The sequence below is a fragment of the Heliangelus exortis genome, chromosome 1, assembly GCF_036169615.1.
Source record: "Heliangelus exortis chromosome 1, bHelExo1.hap1, whole genome shotgun sequence".
NCBI classification, from domain to species: domain Eukaryota; kingdom Metazoa; phylum Chordata; class Aves; order Apodiformes; family Trochilidae; genus Heliangelus; species Heliangelus exortis.
Genome location: NC_092422.1, coordinates 120,573,325 through 120,596,310, shown reverse-complemented (window position 1 = coordinate 120,596,310; position 22,986 = coordinate 120,573,325). Strand labels below are relative to the sequence as shown.

General features: G+C 41.4%; 1 protein-coding gene across 2 annotated transcripts in view; it reads right to left on the bottom strand.

The window, feature by feature from the left end:
* Positions 1-22,786, bottom strand: part of LOC139804939 (ephrin type-B receptor 5) — a 67,058-nt gene extending 44,272 nt beyond the window's left edge. Inside the window, exons 1-2 of one of the 2 annotated variants that reach the window (XM_071762761.1) lie at positions 22,322-22,786; positions 2,537-2,755 (exon numbers count right to left, since the gene is read on the bottom strand). In XM_071762761.1, the coding sequence (XP_071618862.1) occupies positions 2,537-2,630 (94 nt within the window). In that variant the 5' untranslated portion in view covers positions 2,631-2,755; positions 22,322-22,786. The remainder of the gene's footprint in view (positions 1-2,536; positions 2,756-22,321) is intronic. The other variant, XM_071762781.1, reaches the window with a different exon arrangement.
* Positions 22,787-22,986: the final 200 nt, after the last annotated feature.

The following is a 22,986-nucleotide window of genomic DNA, read 5'->3' as shown; positions in this document are numbered from 1 at the left end:
CAGTAAAGCTTTCTATATTTATGTAGAAAGCTATCATCAGATTTTTCCTGCACCTAATGAATAACTTTCCTCTGCCTTTTGACCACACAAAAACACACTTACCTCTAAGATGCAAATTATCTTTGGAGTGCAGTCCTAGCATAATGTAGTACAGTCACGATGCAATGTGCTGACTCCCCTGACTCTGATTTGAGAGTTGAAATTCAGCTCATGGGCACCTTTACTGCTTCATCTCCATAGGTAAAATCTTGCTGTCCTATTTTAATCCAGGCAGTTCAACCATGTGATCTATGAAGTTGTATCACACAGAATTTTCTAACACAAACTCGCAGGAGTGATCACTGAATTCCAAAAATATCCGTATCTGTATTACTGACAGGCTGGAGTCCCCAGTATATGAAGGTCACAGAGCTTCTAGAACATGTCCAGAGGAGAGGCACTAAAATGATCAGAGTGCTGGAGCACCTCCCTCCTTTATAACTTGAAGAGGGGAGATTTAGGTTAGACGTTAGGAAGAAATTCTTTAATTTGAGGGTGGTGACACACTGGAACAGGCTGCCTAAGGAAGCTGTGGCTGCCCCCTCCCTGGAAGTGTTCCAGGCCAGGTCTAGTGGAAGGTGTCCCTGCCCATGCAGAGGGATGGAAATAGATGATTTTTAAGGTCTCTTCCGATCCAAACTCTACGATTCTATCATTAGTGAGTTATTTTATATTTGCAGAAAATGGAAATTTTCTCTTCCTTTTCTGTCAGAGTTCCTTTACCAGTTACACTAAGGAATATGACAGTGCCTTAGTAAATCATTTTAAAATCAGCAGTTAACGGAGTTACAGAGATTTAAGACTTTGCATTATAACCTGTCACAGTTTAATGCTGCGCTGGCAATTACACAAGTGATAGATGCTCTCTATTAATCCCCCTCCCACATAGAGAAAGGAAAGAGAATACGGAAGAGAGGTGTACAGGCTGAAAACTAAACGACACAGCTTTAATTAAACAGTGGTAATGAAAAAAAAAATGCTTAAATATATACAAAAGTGGTATCACGTTCCACCTCTCTTTCCCCCAGTAACGCTCACGTCACCACCAAGGCTGCAGGGCAGCCCTGGAAAAGGTGCAGGCTAAGCTCTTGGAGTCAGTGGCAGATGGGAGCTGGAGGCAGGAACACATGGGTTCAGGAGGGCAGGGAATCAGGACCAAAGGCAGACAAACAGATGGAATCCTCTCGAGATGCTGGCCATGAATGAAGAGAGCTTGACCTTTGTGATCCCTCACATTTAAACCGAGTATGATGTGTTTGGGATGGAATACTCTGGTAAATTTTGGTCATCTGTGTGCTCCTCTTCTCCCTAAAGGAGAGTTTAGGGTGTGACCCCTTAAATCCCTTCTCTTTCCAGAGCATAATATGTTCCTCAGAACTGGGCATTGGCCTTGGTTCTGCATAACATTCTCTATGCAGCTACCATATACCTGTAACTGTAAACACGGAGCATTATCAGTCCCAGAAGCAGACACTGACTGAGAAACCTGCTGTTAATTTCAGCAAGTGCAGCTACTTAGAAGAGACAGATGAAAGGACATAATCTTGCATCAGTTCTTCTCTGAACTCCCTCCCACTCTAACAGAAACCCTCCTATTAAGAGAAGTGATGCTTTAACAAGCTTTCCTCTTCATTAATTAAAAAAAAACCCAATAGTTTTTTTTCTCACCCTCCATCTTCTTAGATCTCAAACTATTCTCCTTCCCCACCCTCTGATCTTTCCTTCCTTGTATCCCCTTGATTCCCTCTCTCCCTCCTTGCCTTTTTCATAGACTTTCACATATGCAAGTAATGAACAATCATAACAAAACAGTGCAGTTCAATGAGCACATGTAGCTGCAAGGGTATTGATTGGAACAAACACGAGGACTGTTTACAGTACCTCTGCCCCTCTGTATCTCTCTCCCATGGCTCTTGTATCTCCTGCTCTCATCAAGCTCCCTCTTATCATCTGTTCTTTCTTCTCCTGTTTTCTCAGCCTCTTTTCCTCTGCCCACCTTTTCTCTATGTTGTCTTCACTGCACTTTCCTTCCTCTTCTCTGCTGACTCAACACAAACTGCCTCTTCTTGTTAATGTAAATCATTCTCTCCACGTCTGTTATATGAAACAAGACTGCAGGAACAAAAATTCCTGACTGTAGCCCACTGGATGCTGCCTTGTAAAACAGTATCAACATCTAAAGATTGTTGAAAGACCAGGAATACAAGAATCAAATACACGCAAAGCATAAACAAGGTGCTATTTCTCAAGGAAAAAAGTTTATTCTTGGAGACTGTCACTTCTGAGGTAGCTAGTAGAAATGTTCACTGATCGTTGTTTATAAGAGGGCTTGCCTGTGTCATACATGACTATTGGCTTTTTACATCTCATGAGATAGTGATTAGCCATAATACAGAAAAACATGATCCTGGATTAAGATCAGCATACTGGAGAGCACACCTTTTTTCTCTAGAGAAAACTTTGTTAGGTTCTTGCACTGTATAAAATATTTTCTTACCTTCTAGGGAGTTGACTAGATGAAAGAAGCAGACCATACAGAGCCAACTCATTCCTGCCACTCTTCTTGCACTGATGCCAGCATTAGAATCCATGAAGATTCTCTGTAGATACCACCATCTCCAAAAAACACATACCACTCCCTTGAAATGGTCAGAGATTTCCTGGAGTGTTTTAATATCTCCCCAGATCAAAGCACAGAGAACTTCCCACAGGAACACTAGTTAAGAAAAATAAAACAAAGGTGGAAACAGAAATCAGGGCACAATCATATAGAACTGGCAGTTTTTATACACCCACTCCGTATTTACTACTTCTAATACACAGGTAGCAAATGAGTTGCAAAAACCCAGTATTTACCATATACCCACACCTACCACCCCTCAAGACTTCAGACCCAGTTGTTTTGTATGCTAACAGTACAGACAGATTTTGAGACATCTGAATGCCATCAGTGACAGTGGAGTCCCCAGATCAGTGCTAATCTGTCCTTAATGCCTAGTACTTTGCATCTCTGGCATTGTCCCTTGGAAGGTCTCCATTCCATTTCACCTGTATGCTTTCCAAATTCTGCCTCTTTTAAGTACACTTTGCCTTTCCAGAACTCTGCAGGTTAGCAGTCATGACAGGACAGCTTTTGCCATTTCTGGTGGTACAAATCTGTACCTCTGACACATTTGCAACTACGTTTCAGTTGCACCCTACAACACAAATACAACTCTACTGAAGCTGGACAGTATTTTTCCTACTAACACGTGGCAGGTGAGGAAGAAATCGTGGTATTTAAGGTCAAATAGGGAGCCTGCATTACAGACAGGAAAAGCACGCCAGTCCAAATTTATTATCTTAAGTGGGAAGAAGTCCAAACAAAACTCCTCCGCCACCACTAAGAACCTGACACAAAGGCTTATCTCACAGTAAGGAAACTGTGTGTAGCCTAATCCAGCACTGCATTAGATCAATCCAGCACAGTAATTCTGCTAAGCAAGGTATTTCTAACCACATCTGCCCAATTCTCAGCCCACCAGAAAAACACCGTGGTAATATAGAGGTTACATGCAAAAAGCCAGTTTGGTTTGTTTCTTGAGGTGCTTGTTTGTGCAGAGCATTGAAAACCCTTCAGTGTCTTCAGTGAAACAGTGAAGCGTAGCTCAGAATAAAGAGAAATGTCTCAGGCAATATACAGAAATGGCTCAGTAACTTGGCTGAAATAGGGAAGAGTTGTAATTAAAAGGGGCAGCCTCACTGCAATTATCTGAAAACCTAGCAATGGGGGATTTGAGCAACTTCAGCGTAGCAGAGAAAAAAGCAGCCTGGGGAGCATTAAAAAAGGCAATGGAGTACAACCTGATTTACTTTACTAAAAAGAGGGAGAAATTACTGGACAGGATGGAAGAGTTCTCTTTTACACTGCCACTAATGAGAACCCAGAGCACCAAACACAGATGAACCAAAGGTACCCCAGGCTTCAGTGAAACATAAAGAAATGAAAGGAAACGTAGGAAGAAGCAAAAACTTTAATGATAATAATAATAGTTAATAATAATAAAAACTTTTAATGATTTGTGAGGAAAACACAAATAAAAGCAGTTAAGTTTAACTGAGAAAAAATGAAGATTAACTGGAAGGACAGATATCATACAGTTACTGGATATTATTTTATGAAGCATATATATGCAACAGAGGAAAAGCACTTGTGGATAAAACTACAAAAAGGAGAAAATCCCAGACCAAATGATCAGCAAATGGTTCTCTGCAGAAAATTTACAGAAAATAACAGGGAAAAATAAGTTAAAAATGTAAATCTGTTAAGATTTTTTTCATTCTGCCTCTTCCACACCTCACTGAAAAATGCTTACTCCACAATAAAGGGTAGAGGAGAACATTATGGAAGCATCTAGGAGAGAGTAGGAGGGAAGCAGTAGCTTCTCTATATTAAAGAGTACTAAGCCCCTAAATTGCTAACCACTGCCCTGCCCTTCCCCCCAGCACTTGATGTGTGCAGAATTTGACTACACCCAAAGACACTCATCTTTCATTCTTCTTTTCTCCTACTATTTCTTCCCTACACCAACCTACTTTAACAGAAGCCTCAAACAATCACAAATTTTAAACCTCCCTCTTCTCTTGTCCACACAAGCACATCTCCATGACCTTCTCAGCTTGTTATTTATTACAAAACTGCTTTTAGACAGAGTACCTCTCCTTGCTAAAGAATCCACTATCCCCCATTCTCCTCCAAATCTAATTGCAAAGTACTATACATTCTCTGGATAGGATCCTTGAACAAACTTCCTTAAATACTCCTTCTCATCCTCCCTCTTTCAGCTACTCAGATCTTGCCACCACTGAAACAGCTGCCAATCCTTTTTTTGTTAAACCTTCCATAAAGGATTCAAAACCATTTCTGGGTGTATACTTCAGTGGCACAGAATCACAGATTCATAGAATGCCAGGCTGGAAGGGACCTCAAGGATCACTGAGTCCAACCTTCCTAGGTAGGAACACAGTTTAGATGAGATGGCACACCACCCTGTCAAGCTGTGTCTTAGAAGTGTTGGGTAGTACACCAGTTCCCTGGGGAGATTTTTCCAATGTCCAACTGTTCTCATATAGAAAAATTTTCCTCTGGAGTCCAATCGGGATCTTCCCAGGAGTAACTTGTACCCATGACCTCTTGTCTTTTCCATGTGAGTCCTTGTAAAAAGGGAGTCTCCATCTTCTTGGCAGCCACCCTTCAAGTACTGGAACATGGCAATAAGGTGTCCCCTTAAGCCTTCTTTTCTCAAGGCTGAACCATCCTAGTTCTCTCAGCCTTTCCTCATACTGCAGGCTTTCCAGTCTTTGATTGTCTTTCTGGCCCCTCTCCCGCCTGTCTGCATCTTTTTTGTACAGTGGGGACCAGACTGAACACAGTATTCCATGTATTGCCTAACAAGTGCTGAATAGAGTAGGATGATGACTTCTTCATCTTTCCTGGTGATGCCATTGTTGATACAAACTCTTCCTTTGCTGCTGCATCACACCACTCACTCATATTGAGCTATCTGTCCCCCAAGACACCCAGGTCCCTTTTCCACAGTGCTGCTCTCCAGCCTGATGGATCCTAGTCTGTGCTGCACTCCTGGGTTATGTTTTCCCAGGTGCAAGACCTGGGAAAAGACCTGGGACCTTACACTTGTCCCTGCTGAACCTCATAAGGTTCTTGTGTAGCCCACTCTTCCAGCCTGTCCGGGTCTTCCTGGAAGGTGGCTCTCCCTTCTGGAGTGTCTACTTCCCCACTCAACTTGGTGCCATCTGCAAACTTCATCAGGGTGCACTTAATTCCAACACCCAGATCACTTATGAAGATGTTAAATAGTGTTGGGCCCAAAAGCATTCCCTGGGGGACCCTTCCTGTGACCAGTTGCCAGTTTGAGAAATTCACCATCACCCTCCGAGTGTGATCAGTCAGCCAGCTCCCCACCCACTGCACACTTCACTTGTCTAGACCAAAAAGCATCAGTTTCTCTAAAAGGAGGCTATGGGGAACTATGTTGCAAGCTTTGGAGGAGTCCTGGTAGACAATGCCCACTGCTCACCCTGCATCAAGAAAGCAGGTTACTTGTCATAGAAGACAACCACGTTTGTCAAACATGATTTGCCCCTGGTGAATCCACGTTGGCTTTTCGCAATCACGTGCTTTGTTTGACTTGTGACAGTCCACAGGAGGATTCATTCCATAACTTTCCCAGAGACTGAAGTAAAACTGAGGGGCCTGTAACTACTTGGGTCCTCCTTTGAACCCTTCTTGTAGACAGGATATTAGCCTTCCAGTCTTCTGGGACATCCCGCAACCTCCACAACTTAAAGATTATGGAGGGTGGCCTTGCAACAACATCAGACAGCCCTCTTTAACACCTTCAGGTGAATGGGATCCAGTCCCAAAGATTTGTACAGGTCAAGCTCCTGTAATAATTCACATAACAACTCTTCCTTCACTTGTGGTGGGTGAGTATTTTCATCAAACCAATTTTTTGTTCCTAGAGCCTGAGACCAAACAGCACCTGTAAAGGCAGACGTGAAGAAAGTGTTGAGAACCTCTGCCTTTCCAGCATTATTGGTGACTAGTTTACCTTTCCTGTTTAACAGTGGACCATTATTCTCCTTCTGTTTCTGCCTATTCCTTGCTTAGCTGAAGAATCATTTTCTTGCAGTTTCTGTCATCTCTGGACAGTGTCAATTCAAGCTGAGATTTTGCTTTTCTAACTGCATCTCTACATACCCTGGTAATGCCCTTGTGAGTCTCAATGGTTATTATTCTATTTTTCCATTACTGATATACTGCCCTTTTGGTTTTGAGCAAAATGGAATGGTGTCCAAAGAAGAATGTTTCAACTCCTTAGAAGTTCTGAAAAATCATAAAGCATCTGAAAAGCATGACAGCTGTCTTTTAATGATTCAGCTCCATTGAACAGTAAAGATACCAAGCAGTCAGAGAAAACTAGTTAGATATTGATTTTGCTTTAGTACCAAGCTCTGAGAGATGGGAGATGGAAGTCTCCAGGTTATCTGCTTACATTATTCATCAGTGCTATCATGATTGTTTACTTTGGCACCAATTCTGGATTTAAAACCCAGATTTGGATTTATCCATTTAATCATGTTCAAGATCTCAAAAAGAGATTAATACAATCATCACCAGTATTTTAAAGAATGCTGCTTTGTTAGCTGCAACCAGCAAGGGAGAAGAGTTCTTCAGAAAGACTACCATAGCAAGTTTGAACATCTCCAGGAATGGGGATTGCATATCTTCTTAGGACATCTGTTCCAGTGCTGAACGACTACTGGGGATTTTTTTTTTCTTTTCTACTTTATATATAGTCAGAACATCCTTTGCTCTCTGCTGTTGCATATTTCAACAGATATACACATCAGAGCTCTTCTATAGTATATCTCAACAGAAGTGAGTTAGCTTTTTGCTCAGTATCTCAAAGCTTCTTCTACACAAGACTGCAAGCACAAACCATTTCAGGTGGAAAGTCCTGAATACCTGGCTTACCTGGCACTATTTCATCCTGTTTCTTCTCACCAGACAGAGCCAGGGCTGTAATATCCCTTTTTTTCTGAACTCAGTCTTGACATGGGAATACTTCAATACAGCCACCAGGCAAATAATGCTCTGCTACAGGACAGATAGTGATGGTCCTCCCATATGTGCTAGGACAAGCGACACTTGACACAGAGCTTGTGAGATTTCTATAATAAACAGGGCTGCTGTGTGCCCATCCTGTATCTAAACTGTGACAAATATGAACTATTCCATGCAACCAGTATCTCTGCAGATGTTCCTTATGCAAATAAAGGATTCCCTCAAAGTTCAGGCACTGTCAAGGACAACACCTGAAGAGCCATAGGGTGCTAGTGTTATTAAACAGGTCAGCACTGAATAAAAATTCTCTGCTATCAGTACATGGGTTTTTATAAGAAGGGAAACAGATTTGTTCCTAGGTTTGTGTAGTTACTTATTTTAGAGCTATGTTGTAATTCTTGATGGAAGTGATCATGCTCATGACAAACCTTAGAATGGACTGCTTTTTTTTCTTATGGATTTGCCTAGCACTCTGAGACTGATCAAGAACCGTGACAAGTAGATAAACTATTAACTCAGTGCGACAGGTTCTGCTGAACCTAAGATTTAAAGAAACCCCCTTAGTTTCTAATGCCTTTGACTCCACCCACAAATCTCTAGACAAACCTTCACTGAAGCATATTCTAACTTAGTATGCAGACAATATGTTGCCACAGATCAGAAAGTAATGTGCATTGACCCCATTTCCCTCTGGCAGACACCACTTGCAGACCGTGATATCAACTAGCCATTAAGCATTCATCTGAACCATGCACCTATCTAGGTTCTGCAGGAGGAATCCAGGCATGCCTTTAGGATTAAGAAACAAAGCCAAGATTCTTCAGGCACTGCACAAGCCTCCTGGAGAAAATATGAAGGCCTGACAGGTTCTTCCTCTCCATGAATGGAATGTAGCTGATTTTTTGAGTTCTGTGAAATCAGAGCAAACTAGAGGCAGTAGGAAGAACTAAAAGTCCCACAGCCATCAATTCTTACAGGACATCTAAGGTCAGCTGCGATATTCTATTCCATTAATGCTGACAGGAGCTTGATCCACAGCAGAGAGGATGCTTGTCCTGCATTACTTTGTAGAAATCCCTACTCTAACATTGGTCCAAGTATCTCAACCCAAGGAGTTATGGAGCCAAATGGAAACAATAGAGCTGCCAAGAGAGTATAAAAATTGTCAGTTCTTAATCAAGAGCTCATGACAGCCTTCCTTCTTGGAAGAACACATGCAGTGTTTTCCAATGTGTGGTCAAGAGAATTCTTTGTGCCTTAGTGCAAACTACATTTCAAAACACAAGAAAGATCACTGAAACAAATTACTTTCCACCTAACCCAAGTTCTCTGTTTGTGCCTAGTGCCAGGAAGAGGTGATATTTGGAAACAGCTTCCTAGCCTGACCTCTACGTGGTCCATTCCTTTACTCTTCCTGCAGCATCCACAAATACAAGACTAAGGTTTCTAGAGAGTATATCCCAATCCATTCCATTTAGAATGTCTTTATGAATTTATCTAATCCCCGTTTTGAACTTGCAACAGATCTGAAAAGGTATATATCCCTGTGAAACAGAGTACTTTTATGCATTTAAAATGGTTCTACTAACAGAAGATGAAATTGTAGCAAAACAATACTTTCACTCGTTCTATTCTTCTTAACTGTCCCAAGAATTTTTCCAAAGCATCTTTTTTCCTCCCACTGGAACAATGCTTCTTTCTCTTTCATTATTAACTGACACCTCTAGGCTTATTTCACAGTGGAAATCATTATATGCTTATAGCTTCCTTCTACACTTGACTCAACAGACTTTCCTCATATTTGTCATACCTTTACTTCACACAAAACAGCTAGATGCAAAACAAAAGCACCTCAAATATTCTTCAGGGCAGAGAGAATGCTGTACCTTTGCAGGCACAGTTTTTCCCCCTCTTGCACATTTTGCACTATGACTCATGGCAGCTTAATACTATCTCTCACTGAGACGCATTAGAAAGATAAATCAGCACAAGCTCTGGCAGAATCAATAAACTATTATTCCAATTTATTTTTGCCACGCACTGATTCACAGCATTTAGGCAGAGTACAAAACAGGGAATTAATACTACTTCTCATTCATGATAAAGTGATTTCTCTACAAAGAGGCCTTCCCCGCTTTTCCTTCCTCAGTTCTCTCCTACTATAATTGCTCCTTTGCCACTGAGCTGGCCTTGCAGCTACTGTCAGGTATATGACTAGGATAAATCTCACACTAGGATAAATCTGTTGGGAAAAGCTGTCACTCAATGCCTGTGCAACACTTTGAGCATGACATAATACTGTCTACCTTCTTTCCTAGACAGTGATTACATCAGCTGCTACTCATAGAAGCTATTCCAAAAAAGGAACTGAATGGAGGGACAACAACAAATAGTTTACCATTCGGGGTTTTAATATTATGAAGTTAACGTGGTTTTCTTCAAAAAAAAAATTATCACTGGGGTGCAAACAAAGTACAGAGACATTTTTAACTAAATAATTTAATATATAAATTAAATCATTAAATTTGTAAGTAATTTCAATAGTTGCTGTGTATTCTTTTATACACTGTTGCTACTTGAGATTATTTTGAATGACTCCAAAATACTTCAAAATTATCTGAGAGTCAAATTTGTAACACAGCCTTGTGTGTTCTTTCTGGCACATTCAGTTTACTAATTTAGAGAGAAATTACCTCTATGTGATAATGTGTAACTAAGCTTAAAGCAATACAAATATGAATACAGGCTGGGAGGAGAAAGGATTGAGGGCAGCCCTGCGGAGAAGAACTTGCTGATGGTGGACCAGAAGCTCAACATGAGCCATCAGTGTGTGCTTGCATCCCAGAAAGCCAAACATGTCCTGGGCTGCATCAAAAGAGGGGATTCTCTCCCTCTACTCTGCTCTTGTGAGACCCCATCTGGAGTGCTGTGTCCAGTTCTGGAGTCCCCAGCATAAGGACACAGAGCTCCTGGAACGTGTCCAGAGGAGAGACACTAAAATGATCAGAGGGCTGGGGCACCTCCCCTGTGAAGCCAGGCTGAGGAAGCTGGGGTTGTGCAGCCTGGAGAAGAGGAGGCTCTGAGGTGACCCTATAGCTAGCGGCTTTCCAATCACAGAAACATGGGATGTTTGGTGTTGGAAGGGTCCTTGAAAGATCAAGTCTAACACCCCTGCCATAGCAGGATCACCTAAAGTAGGTCACACAGGAACACATCCAGGTGGGTTTTGAATGTCTCCATAGAAAAAGACTCCACAGCCTCACTGGGCAGCAACATTTTTCCAACAATTCTTCCTCCAATTCCTCCTCCACCATACTTCATAAAAGATTTAATATAACTGGCACAACCTTTTTTTTCTTACAGATCATCTAACTAGGCTTGTGTCTGTGTCTTTTGGAATTCTTTAAGTTTACAATGACAATTCAAAGGTTGATTTTGAATGCCCTCTAAAGAAAGGAATTTACTTCCTTGTTTACCACAGAAATGCCAGGAGTCTTGAAGCTAATCTTCCACACTCTGATTATACATTTCCTAGTAGGATCCAGGTTAAGAATTTCCATAGCCCTTAAAGGGAAGAGATGCTTATTTTCATGAATTTTTACTTAGCCCTTGAGGCTCAGATAGGGTGCCCACAATAGAAGTGTAATCACTCACACAATCTCTACATTCGATGGACTGAGCTTAATCAACATCAGTAGGTGCCTAAGATATGAAATAATTTTAAAAGGGACCTATGGAAAGCTAAATAGCCCCTGCAGATGACTTCTTAGGTGCAGCCTGAAGGTATCTGGGGAGATTCTTAGCCCTTGTATTGTCTTCCAACACATACGTGTGGCTGCATTACCATCTCTTTAGATAACTACAGTGTTTTCCCTTATGTTACTCTTCTCTACCACTACACATATACTTGGCTAGAGAAGCCTCAAAACTTTGCTTGTGACCCTACTTTATCTTCCTAACCAAAATGTAGACTCTTTTAATGCCTCCCCATTGTGTTTCTGCTATGCTAACAAGGACACAGAATCTCTTGAAACCAATTTTAAAGGTTTTTTAAAATTAAAGGTACAGATTATTTCTTTCGCCTGCACACTGGGTACTTGAATAACATGCATATTAAGTAAAACAAAGCTTCTGAATAAAATCTGTTTTCACCTTACAAAATTTGACTTAATTGAAAATTTTTATAGTGATCTGTGTACTTTTCAAAGAAACATCAGTAATTAAACTCAAGTTTCTAACACCTGGAAGCCCAGCTCTAGAATATGAGTAACATAGAATGAAAAATGTCAAGAAATGCATTGTTGTATATGTTATGTATCACTTCCTGGTAGAAACTGTTCTAAAAAATAATAGGAATTGTAGTACTACAGAAATTAATTCCTTGGAGTTTTCATACATTACCTAAAGGAGACAGAAAAAAGAGGGAGAAAAGAATAAGCAGCTACTCACTACATTTATCTTCTTTTATAAAAAACAAAGATAACAGCTGTACTTACTGGCAAGGTTCCACTGTGCTCTTATTAATTTTACTCTAACTTCTCAGGATATGTACACAGATATGATATACATCCTTGTGATGCTCTTTCAACTATGTGGAAAAAAACACAATATTTTCAACTTCAACTATGACTTACCTTTAACTGTATTTCTAGCTGTACAAAAGGAAGATAAAAGGATCCAGAGAGGAAAAACATAGGTAATTTACAGGCTCTGGGGCAGAGTAGCAAACTTTTCTCGATAACCACGTAAAAGACTGAACTTCCAAATTTCTAAGCACAGAATTTTATGTTTAGGGGATTCAACTTATGTATCCCTGAAGATGGCCACATTATTAACTTCTAGGTGAAAAAAATTCTGTGGTAGTAAAAATTCTTTGAAAACTGGCATTTCTACCTCCAGTACAACTGGCATTAGCCAAGTTTAAGAAAATTTCCAAATAATTTTATGACAGAAGAAATCTGAAAACAGCAAGGAAAAACAGTATTTAAACAAAGGATGCCTGGTGTAAAGATTATGTCCCTGAAATCATGTTCTCATATAGTAAGAAATTCTCACTATGCTTCTTCTTTATATAATATTAAAGTTTCACTGTACATGAAGTTCTTGTGGATAGATGGAAAATAGTAAAGAGTGCAAGCACAGTGTTAGTAATAACCAGAGAAGCAATGCCATAAATCAGACAAATAACCTTGACATTTGCTACCAAGCCTGCAAGAGCATCTGCAGATCTGCGCAGACAAACCAAGCACAGAGCTGCAAAAGGGCCTTAAAGGCACTGTCAGGACACTGGAAATAAAATGAAGGGCCTGAGGGTTCAGTGGGGAAAAAAGTGAAAGCAGCTTACAAAAGTAAGATAAGGATAAGCCTAAGAAAAGGCACATTGTATACTAATGCTGTTTTTTATTTAAAATTAAGAAGGCAGCCTTACATGGCATGTCTAGAAAGATATGAACCAAGATCCACGTACAAACACTCAAAACATACATGAAGGGCAAAAAACCCCTAAGAACACTTCCCTTAAACTGCTCCTTGTGGACAAAAATCGTAAATTTTAGTAAGGATCCTTTAGTAAGGATTAAGACTTTCTTCAGCTGCAGTAATAATCTTAATTTTTTGTAAAAATACACTTGCTATCTTAATCACAATTTTTTCTTTTAATTTTATGAGGGTTTTACTGTAAGGAATATTTAGCGTAAGCAGAAAATGTGAGCTATTCATAGTCACAGTATCCAAACTTATGCTGTCCATTAGGAGACACTGGACAGCACTGTCAGTTAAAACATACTGTCTCTTCTGTGTGAATTCCCAGCATTTTGAAATTGCCTTTCATTCCATGAGAGAAACTGACATTTCAAAACAGGCTAGAGAAAGAACTAATAATAATATTAAAACATCTTAATTTAAGTGTTTCTATTTTATTAATCTCCTTTTTGGCGAGAATGAGACAACTTTGGTTTCCAGAAAATGTGCTTCATGATTTAAGGTTAATTATAACTACTTTTTTTTTTCTCATTTTAATCAGTTTCACAGCCTTGGGCTGTCATAGATCTTGGTTCTCAAATTGCCGGATGCATGTATTTGCAGATAGAGGCTACTTTTATTTTTAAAACTAATTAACATCACTGGTTTTATTCCTGTTAAGAGAAGCAAGGGAAGAATGTTTCTTTGTAAAAACAACATGGCAGAAAACCACTGAAGCATAATCACTTTACTGACTTGTTAGTTGCCCTGACCTTGCTGTTCCAACTTCCTCCTGGAGTCCCACTCCATGCAGCTGATTACCAGCTAGCTTTGATCCAATTATACCCCTCCACCCATTGCAAATACCAGTTCTTGAGTCCATTAGGCTGCCCTAAGAGAGGCCTGTAACAAACCAGTTCCTGACTGGAAGTGGGAATAAGAATTATCTTCAGCCAAGCTTATTCCTGTAAATTGTGCTGACTGCACCGACAGTGCTATAAAATACACAAGCTTTAGCTTCAGCAGGTAACAGAGCATTTGATGTGGAAATATATGCGCAAAACTAGGAAGCTATGAGGGAGAGAAAATGGCTCAGGGGAGAGTTCCATCATACAGTTTTCTTTTTTTTCTTTTTCTTTCTTTTATATATACAGTTTTCTTTTTGAACTTTTTTATATCATACAGTTATCATTTTTATAAAGGGGAGTTCTGTCTGTTTCACCATTAAGTTGAGGCTCATGTTCCCATTAGGCATGAAAACATTACAAAACAGTCCTGAGCACAGTCCCCACAGAACTGCACACCATCTGCAGACTGTCTATAAACATTTTTGCAAGAGGTCTTACTGCACAGTGCAGTAACAAGCAACTAGGGAGCTACCTTGGTAGCAATCTCTCAAGGCACTTTAAGAACACATAGACAGGAACTATAGGACCTAGAATTTATTCTGGGAAATTTTTTAGAAAATAGATTATTTCTGCAGTTCTGCTCTCTATTAAGTTCCAGTCTCCAAATTCATAATCTTCATTCAGACTCTGCCTCCTTCCCCCATAGTACCTTGGTCTCACTATTAAACTGACTGAACTGAGCAACAAGAATGGAGAATTTAAGGGTCCCATTCAACTTCAGAAACACCTTACTTGATCGTTTATGTTAATTTTCTTTTACCTTTTGTCACTGATATATACATACTTTCAGAGGACAACATTAATGATTCATGCTGTTTCAAGGATTAGACCAGGCTCTCATATTAATTTTGGGAATCAGATTGCCCGAAACCGGTCTTTGTTTAGGAGACAGCTGAGAGAGGAATGAGGCAGAAGTGGCAGCCTGTATAAGAGAAGTGAGATCAAGGTGGCAAAGAAGAGAGAGATGACCTGAATGGGAATGACAGGGTGAAACAATTAGCTGAGTTCAGTGAAGCATCACAGGGAGCTCATGTGCAGTGAAAGCAGGTTAGAGAGCTCCACCAAAAATTTGAACTTGCCACTGGCAGAGCCTGCAGAGCAGCCAATTCCATTCTTAGGTCCTTCCCTCCTCCTTCTCTTCCATCCTGCATTTCCAGTTCATTGTTTCCACCCTCAGGAAAGAGGAACATTACATGCCACTAATAGTTCAGCAGAAGAGAAAAACTCTTAGAAAGAAAAGGAAAGGCCAAGTAGGTTACAGTAGAAAGGTATTTCAGGATTATGTGTATCTCTTTTTAATGCATGTTTGTATTACTTTTTGTGCTGGAGATGAAAGCAATAACACAAATTTTAGGGTTCATTGTGTCTTCGTGTCTCAAAACAGAAAATCCAAGATGCATTTTTTGTCAGTCCCTTTCCCAGTTGCTGACAAGACTATAATAATAGAAACTAAAAGAGGGGGATGGGAATCTTTATTTAGACAGCATCTGGTCTACAGTCCCCAGTTGACTGCAGGACTGTATATTCATTTTAGCTTTCTTAGTTATATTCTTTAAATTACATAAATAATAGGGGTTCCATGACTTCCTACAATCTACTTAGGCCCTTGCTGGGAGAAAACATGCTTTACTACCAAACCCAAAATCATCTACTTTGGGCAATTTGAGCCAGCCCCTTTACTTTAGACACATTGCCTAGGATCCAGTGTACAGTCCCTCAGGTACTATAGATAAGATAGAGCAAGCCTTTTTCAGTCATCCTTGTGCTAGTTCTTTTTAATAGCGTGTCAAAAAATTCCTATTGTCTCTTAATCACTTCTGTTGCTTTTCACTAAGCTCCCAGTTCATCATTGCCATGGCAGAGAAGTTTACACAGTCAAATACAAATATCCCATGTGTATTTGCATTAGTGCCATAAAGTCAAGCATTGTCCAATTTCAACACCACAGTTTCAGAGTCACAAGAGAAAATACAGTAAAAAATACCGGGCTGATCTGCTATTACCTGGGGGGAGGGAGTAGGGGAGGGAAGCAAAGCCTTTCTCAAAAGAATAACCTAAAAACTAATTTTAAAAGAACTTTCTAAAATTTTGGGGCAAGTTCCCCTTTCCCATTCTGCTTCCTGTCCCTCACAACTCTTTATAACACTGTCAGACACACTGGGTTGGTATTACCAGTGCAGAGAAATAGAGACATGTACAACACTTCAACGAGCCGATTCTGATCACATCCATTATCATTGTCCAGGAGGTACTGCTTTACCAGAGAGTAAAACTTGATTTAATTCTTTTTTAACAATGGAGCATTTTTATCTTTACTATTTCCAAAGACTGATTTGTTTTGTTTACACCATGTCACTACACCCTTTTGGGGTAACTCATTAGACAGAATCAAAAGATCTATTTAGGAAACTATTTTTAAGTCAGGTAAGAGGGATCTATTCACTAATTTGATTTCCTTAGTTGCAGGAACTTGCAGCTCTCAGAGATCATCCAGAGTCACTTCTAGTTCAAGATGACTAAAATTATCCTTGAGAAATACACAACTGTGAACACGTTTCCTCCAGTCAGCATTAGGAGGACTTTTGAATGAAACAAGGAGCACAGTCCCTGGAGGACCTGGGGGTGCTGGTGGATGGGAGGATGCCCATGAGCCAGCAATGTGCCCTTGTGGCCAAGAAGTCCAGTGGTATCCTGGGGTGCATCAGAAGGGGGGTGGTTAGTAGGTCGAGAGAGGTTCTCCTTCCCCTCTGCTCTGCCCTGGTGAGGCCACATCTGGAATATTGTGCCCAGTTCTGGGCCCCTCAGTTCCAGAAGGACAGGGAACTGCTTGAGAGAGTCCAGTGCAGAGTGACCAAGATGATGAAGGGAGTGGAAAATGTCCCTTATGGGGAAAGGCTGAGGGAGCTGGGTCTGTTCAGCTTGGAGGAGAATGAGGGGTGACCAAGATGATGTTTATAAATACAAAAAGGGAGAGGGCCAGGAGGATGGTGCCAGGGTCTTCTCAGTTATGCCCAATGACAGGACAAGAGGCAATGGATATAAGCTTGAGCATAGGAGGTTCCATATAAATACAAGGAGAAATTTTTTCACTGTGAGGGTGACAGAGCACTGGCACAGCCTGCCCAGGGAGGCTGTGGAGTCTCCTTCTCTGGAGACATTCAAAACCCACCTGGACACATTGCTATGTGACCTCCTGTAGGTGACCCTGCTCTGCCAGGGGGGGATTGGACTTGATGATCTTTCAAGGTCCCTTCCAGCCCCTAACTTTCTGTGATTCTGTGAAGTCATGCATCATTCCCCATATATAATTTCACCAAATGTCTTCCTGGTGCTCAGCCTGGGGCCCTGAGCAAAAAGGGGCAACAGTGAGGCTCTGAAAGAAAATTACACTTCAACATCTGACTCCACATGCATGTCCCAGCAGAACACAGTACACAGTTTGCACAAGACATGTGTAAACTACAAAGAATTTCCTCTGTCAAGCCTAGGGGCACTAGTAATTAAATCAAGTTTCTTCAACAGAACTATTCTGTTCCTGATACCATGATGAGAATGATAACTGCAGATATGGTGGCCCCTCCACTGACACATGCTCCAAATAGGATTAGCAAATTCACTGAAAAGTGAAAATGCCAGTATATATTTGCATTCCTGTCGCTGCTGGCATAAGCTCAAAGCCTACTGACATTAGCAAGGGAAGTGACCATCTGGGAGACAAATGCAGGCAAGCCTTCCAATCCAGCTGTGCTTCCAGCAGCTTCTTCCTGGCTAAAACCCAAGAAAAAATAATTTCAAACATCTTCCTGGTGCAGAAAGCATTTCACATTCTGCTTACTGTAACCAAATTTATCCTAGCTGTGAGTGAAATTACCATTTGAAAATTCAAACTGTTAGATGAACCGTCCAATCTGAATTCCCAAATTGAAATCATTCAAAACCTACCCAGAAATTTCTGCAACAATATCCCTCTTGTGACACCTTCTTTTCTTGAAGAAGAGTTAAGAAGATAGTCCTGTCAAGGAACCCTGCTTCCACTTGCAGACATCCTGAGGACTTGAGATAATTTGTGGTGAGCTTGACGCTAGAGGCCTCCACACAAGCGTCTGTGTCCTATTCACTGCCTCTGAAGTGGTCAGCTGGGCCAAATAGATTCATATCATGTGAGTGTTTTACAGTAAGTGGGAGAGAGATCAGGTCGTTTAGGGAGCTTTGAAAATTTTACATTGGAGGCACGCTGGTATGCTAAAATCAGAAATGAATTACAAAGAGTTAGTAGTCCTCATTCCCTAGTCTCTTCTTGGATTTAATTACATGATTCAGACACACTGGATATTTTCCAAAGACACAGCACACAGAAAAAAAAAAAAAAAAAAAAAAAGCCAGAAAACTACACTTGGAAACTGCAGAGTCAGCAGAGGAATCATATACTTGGCAAGCTTGGGAAGAAAAAAAAAGAAAAAGCCTGTCTCAAAATGAAGTCATGTACGTTTTAATATACAGGTCTGGGCTGGTGAGAATTTCCATCCTAAGGTGAACCAAGACCTTAAGTATCCAGCCTTCATATGTAAGTTTTCTAGTTTTCAGACTAGAAGGTTGTGTTCTCATAGTATCCAGCACCTTCTATATGCTCAGGATATCACTTTTTTTCTCCTCTTTCATTGCTGCTGTGTGCATACATGGGCATGTGCATGTATGCATCTGCATGAGAGGGTGTGCATGGAAAACATTTGAACAAAACATTTTCTTGACAAGTAAACTCTGAGTAGCAGAATGCACAGGGAGCTCTGAAGGCATGGAAAACTAAAACCACTAACTAGAATAACTTGATTTCCAGAACTGCTTCTTTTCTCAGCAGTGGTCTCAAGAACACTCTTCAAGTAGCACCTCCATGACTGATGTATCAGCCTGCACTATGATGACTTTTTAAGGAGCAGGACTGTGACTTCTGTATATAATACTGTGCCAGTACCTCCATAAAGTACACATACATTCATTTATTTATTTAACACACAGCATGTATTAATAGAACACTAAAAAACACCACCAAAAAACAAACAAACTATTCTGGTGGCAGAGGAGTATTTCTTCAAAGTATAATACAAAGCACTAGTGTAGTTCTTCTCAAAGTTCAAAAATCCCTATATAAATCAACTGCAAGAAGAGTGACAACATGAAATGGCCTCTTATTACTCAGCAAATTTGCTTGACACACGTCAGAGTACTGTGAATGACATGAGTAGCTAAGGAATTTTTATCCTTTTGGGGTCTATTTACATAGCACAGTTGGCACCACTTGGGACAGAGAGCTAGTTTGCTGCTATACAACACCTATAGAATTATTTACAAAATCAACATAAATTATACTTGTGCAAACCTCCTGAAGTCCAGGACACTGCCTGGTTGCCAAAGAGAGCAAATACGGAGAGAAGTGCGATGTCCAGCATAAGGTTTAACAGGCAGATGCTGAATTATAAACTTGCAAACAGTTGGAAAACTGCTGAGTTTATGGATTCAGTAGACAGAAAAAGTACATTACTGCATTGCTGTAAGATGATACATAAAACTTCCTAACAAAATTTCTTGGTTTTAAACAGTAAGCTGTAACAGTACTATAATATTAAAGCAGCTTTTAAGAACAAAAATGGGATAAAATGACAAAACAATAGGATGCTCATAATTTTTTCCCTAATCAACTTTTGTCTCCACAGAAATAAGTCTTTTACCTTTTTGAAAAAAAAGTCATTATAGGCTTATGACCAAGAACAGACAATCTGGAATGCTCCTAGCAAACACTTTTTCACAATAGCACCATTTTTGGGTGATCCCATCTGCTTTTAGTGGCTAAACAACATTATACAGATCTAGCTTGACCCTACATACTAGTTTCTACTTCTTCCATCTTCTATTGTTTCTGTGAGCTGTAAACATACACAATATGGCCACAAATATGAGACATAAACTGTGCAACTTTAAAGAGCTCTAAAAGTACTTTGCACTCATCTGCAGGGAGTTTAGGAGAACCTTCCACACAGGGGCTGCTGAGGGATAATGCATGGATGCAAGAAAGGCAAGTTTTAAGGGGAGCAGGCATATAAAGGGAGTATTCCTGAAGGCAGGGGGAAAAGATGCATAAATCTTCCAACAGTCCAGGTATCCAGGGAAGGAGAGTTAACCACAAAACAACAGTATCTTAACAGAGGCACACCAGGGTGAGAAACTATAGTTAAATCTTACATGATTCTCTGCAAATGGCACATGCAGTATCAGTGCAGAGAAGTAAAAGACATCTGGGCACAAAGAGGAATGTACACATGGAATTTGTATAGGCATAAAGAAGATAATTCCCAATGGACTGAGGGAACAGATCTCTTGTCACACACAAATGGCAGTTTATGGGATCATTCTGGAGAAAAAGCAGCTGTGTCCTTGAAACCACCAGCTGCCTTTCCCCTGAAAACCATTGACATTGTGTCACTGCTCAGCCTGCAATTCAAATACTGAAGGTGAAGACAGCATCAGCCTTGGGCAAAAATAACAAAAGAGGAGACATCTTTCCCTCAAGTACCCTCCAAAAACAGTTGCTATAATCCAAGCTGTTCTTGAAGAAGCTTAGAAGAGCTGAGAACCTCAGAAAGCAAGAAAACATGTCTTTCTGCAGAGTTTCAAAGAATAAATTATAATGCAATTCTGCCTCATATAGGCCCCAGTTGCCTGAAAGTTTTGCTGTTTCCAAGTATTAAAACACATGGCCACACCAGCAATTCTCTGCATCTTAGTGCAAGAGCAAAGAAACCTAAAATAGGAGAGAACTCAGAAGACAAGAAAAAATGCTCAGTGGCCTAGAGACGAGTTAAAACACTAAGAGACAGGTGTAATCTGGCTAAAAGTGCATATATGCAAAAGGCAGTAGAGGAAAGGATGCAGTTATCTGAAGCTTGCCAAAACACTAGCAAAATTAGCTGAAATGGTACGAGGTGTTGAATTTAGTGAATGAGCTAGAGAAAAACATCTTTTTTTCAGCCCAGAGATCATGTAACATTGAAGAAAAAGGATTATTCAATTGTGGATTGCATCTTCCTTTCCTGCTCCAAAAGGAACCTCAGCAGTGGAGTTACTTCAAATTGGCAATAAAAAAGACCTAAAAATAGTCACTGAATTTTGCATTAGGGGGTTGTGGCAAGTGGATCAGCTGTGACTAAACAATGGGTGCACTCATGTCCAGTTTCCATGTTTCTGATAAGAACCTACCCAACAAGGTGGAAGGGACCTTCCCTTGTTGACCCCTGCTGGGGCTACCTATCTGCTTCCCTAACAGATGTATCTGGTGGCAGCTACTCTTCGTATTGTCTTGACTTTGTTGTTTCCATTTGCCCTCCGAGCCACCTTTCTCATCAATCTGCATCTCTTGGAATCACTGCAGTTGAATGATGCCCCTTGGGAGATTTGCTTCCCCAGCTTTACTCTCTTATTTCTGGAACTTGTGGGTGAGGCAGGTGATACTCACTCTTGTCCCCAACCAAGTGAGTGTAGTAATAGCAATTGAAACTTCAGAGTAAGTGCAATCATCTCGGTAGATCCATGAAAGGCAAATTTAAAATTACCCATCACAACAGCCCCTCCCACATTCACAGATTTATTTCACATGAGTAGTAGTAATTCACATCATCTCCTTGAAAAATAGGTTAACATGGCTTTTCTCTGCCACAAGCACACTCATACAGCCATCTGTCCCCCTACGAGAGCATTGCACAACCCTACCCACAGAGAAGGCCACAAAGCCTTCCTTGTATCATTCACAAGGATCAGAAACCCACACCCGCACTCATCGACCCCTGCCTTCCTGCTTCAGAGACTTCAAAGGCTGCGTTTAGCTAAGGGTAACAGATAAAAACACGCATAGGAGTGAGACAAACACACCATGCATGTGTGGAAGATACACGGTTTTGGTAGTAATTTCTGTGAGAAACCGTGATCTGGTTTCATACAGCTTTTCCCTCCTTGTCCACACACGTCATCTGACAGGGCAGGGAGGAGGGTCCTTCTGGATACTCCCGAGTCCCAGTAACACAGCCTTTTAACAGCAGACACCAGGAGAGGGAGAAGAAAACCCACAACCTTAGGAGTTTTAACCCCTTTCAGAAGTCCTACCCGTTCGTTCTGTGTCTCCACACACCCCCTCCCCCCGCCCCGGATGGCAGAGACCCGAGAATATCCTCGACCACCACTCTCTCTCTCTTCCTCTCTTCACACTGCCCTTCCCCACAAGCCGGTTCTTCAGCCGCAATACCTTTTGCAGGACTCCAGCAACACTCCCTTCACTTCCCAGCAGTGCTCCAGCAGCTTTCGCAGGAGCCCTTACCGCTGGGGCCGTGCCGGCTGGCTCCCCAGCGTCAGAAAAGTTGGACAAAGACCATTTTCACCGCGGAAGTTACACCATCTCCATGGGCTAGCGCCAGGTCCCTCTCGCTCTGCACCCACTGCCGCTTTGTCCCCCGGCGCCGGGCACAGCCCTCGGCCCTCGATCGATGCCTCCAACAAGTCAGATGCTTGCGAGCACTCCCAGTCCTTGCGCTCCTCTCCAGGTCCTTCTCTGAGAACGTTTTTTACTCTTCCCTCCCCCCCCAGGTTCCCTTTCCTACAAGAATCTCTCTGCTTTCCGCTCCCTAAGAGCCACCTTGTCTCTTCCCTGCGGTCTCTCCTCTCTCGCTCCCTTTCTCTCTCAGCTCCCTCCCTCCCTCGCCGTGCCCCTCCTTCTCCCTCCCTTCCTCTCACCCTCCCTCTTTCCCTCCCTCTCTCACTCGCCCGCCCGCCCCCCGCCCTTCTTTCCTTTGCAAGAGACCCGGCCTGGAGCAGTCGCACGCTACGTCGAAGGGGGGTGGGGTGCTGCAAACGTTCCTCACTCTGAGGCAGCCGCGGCCATCACCATCCTCTCTCCTGCTCCGCCGACTCTCT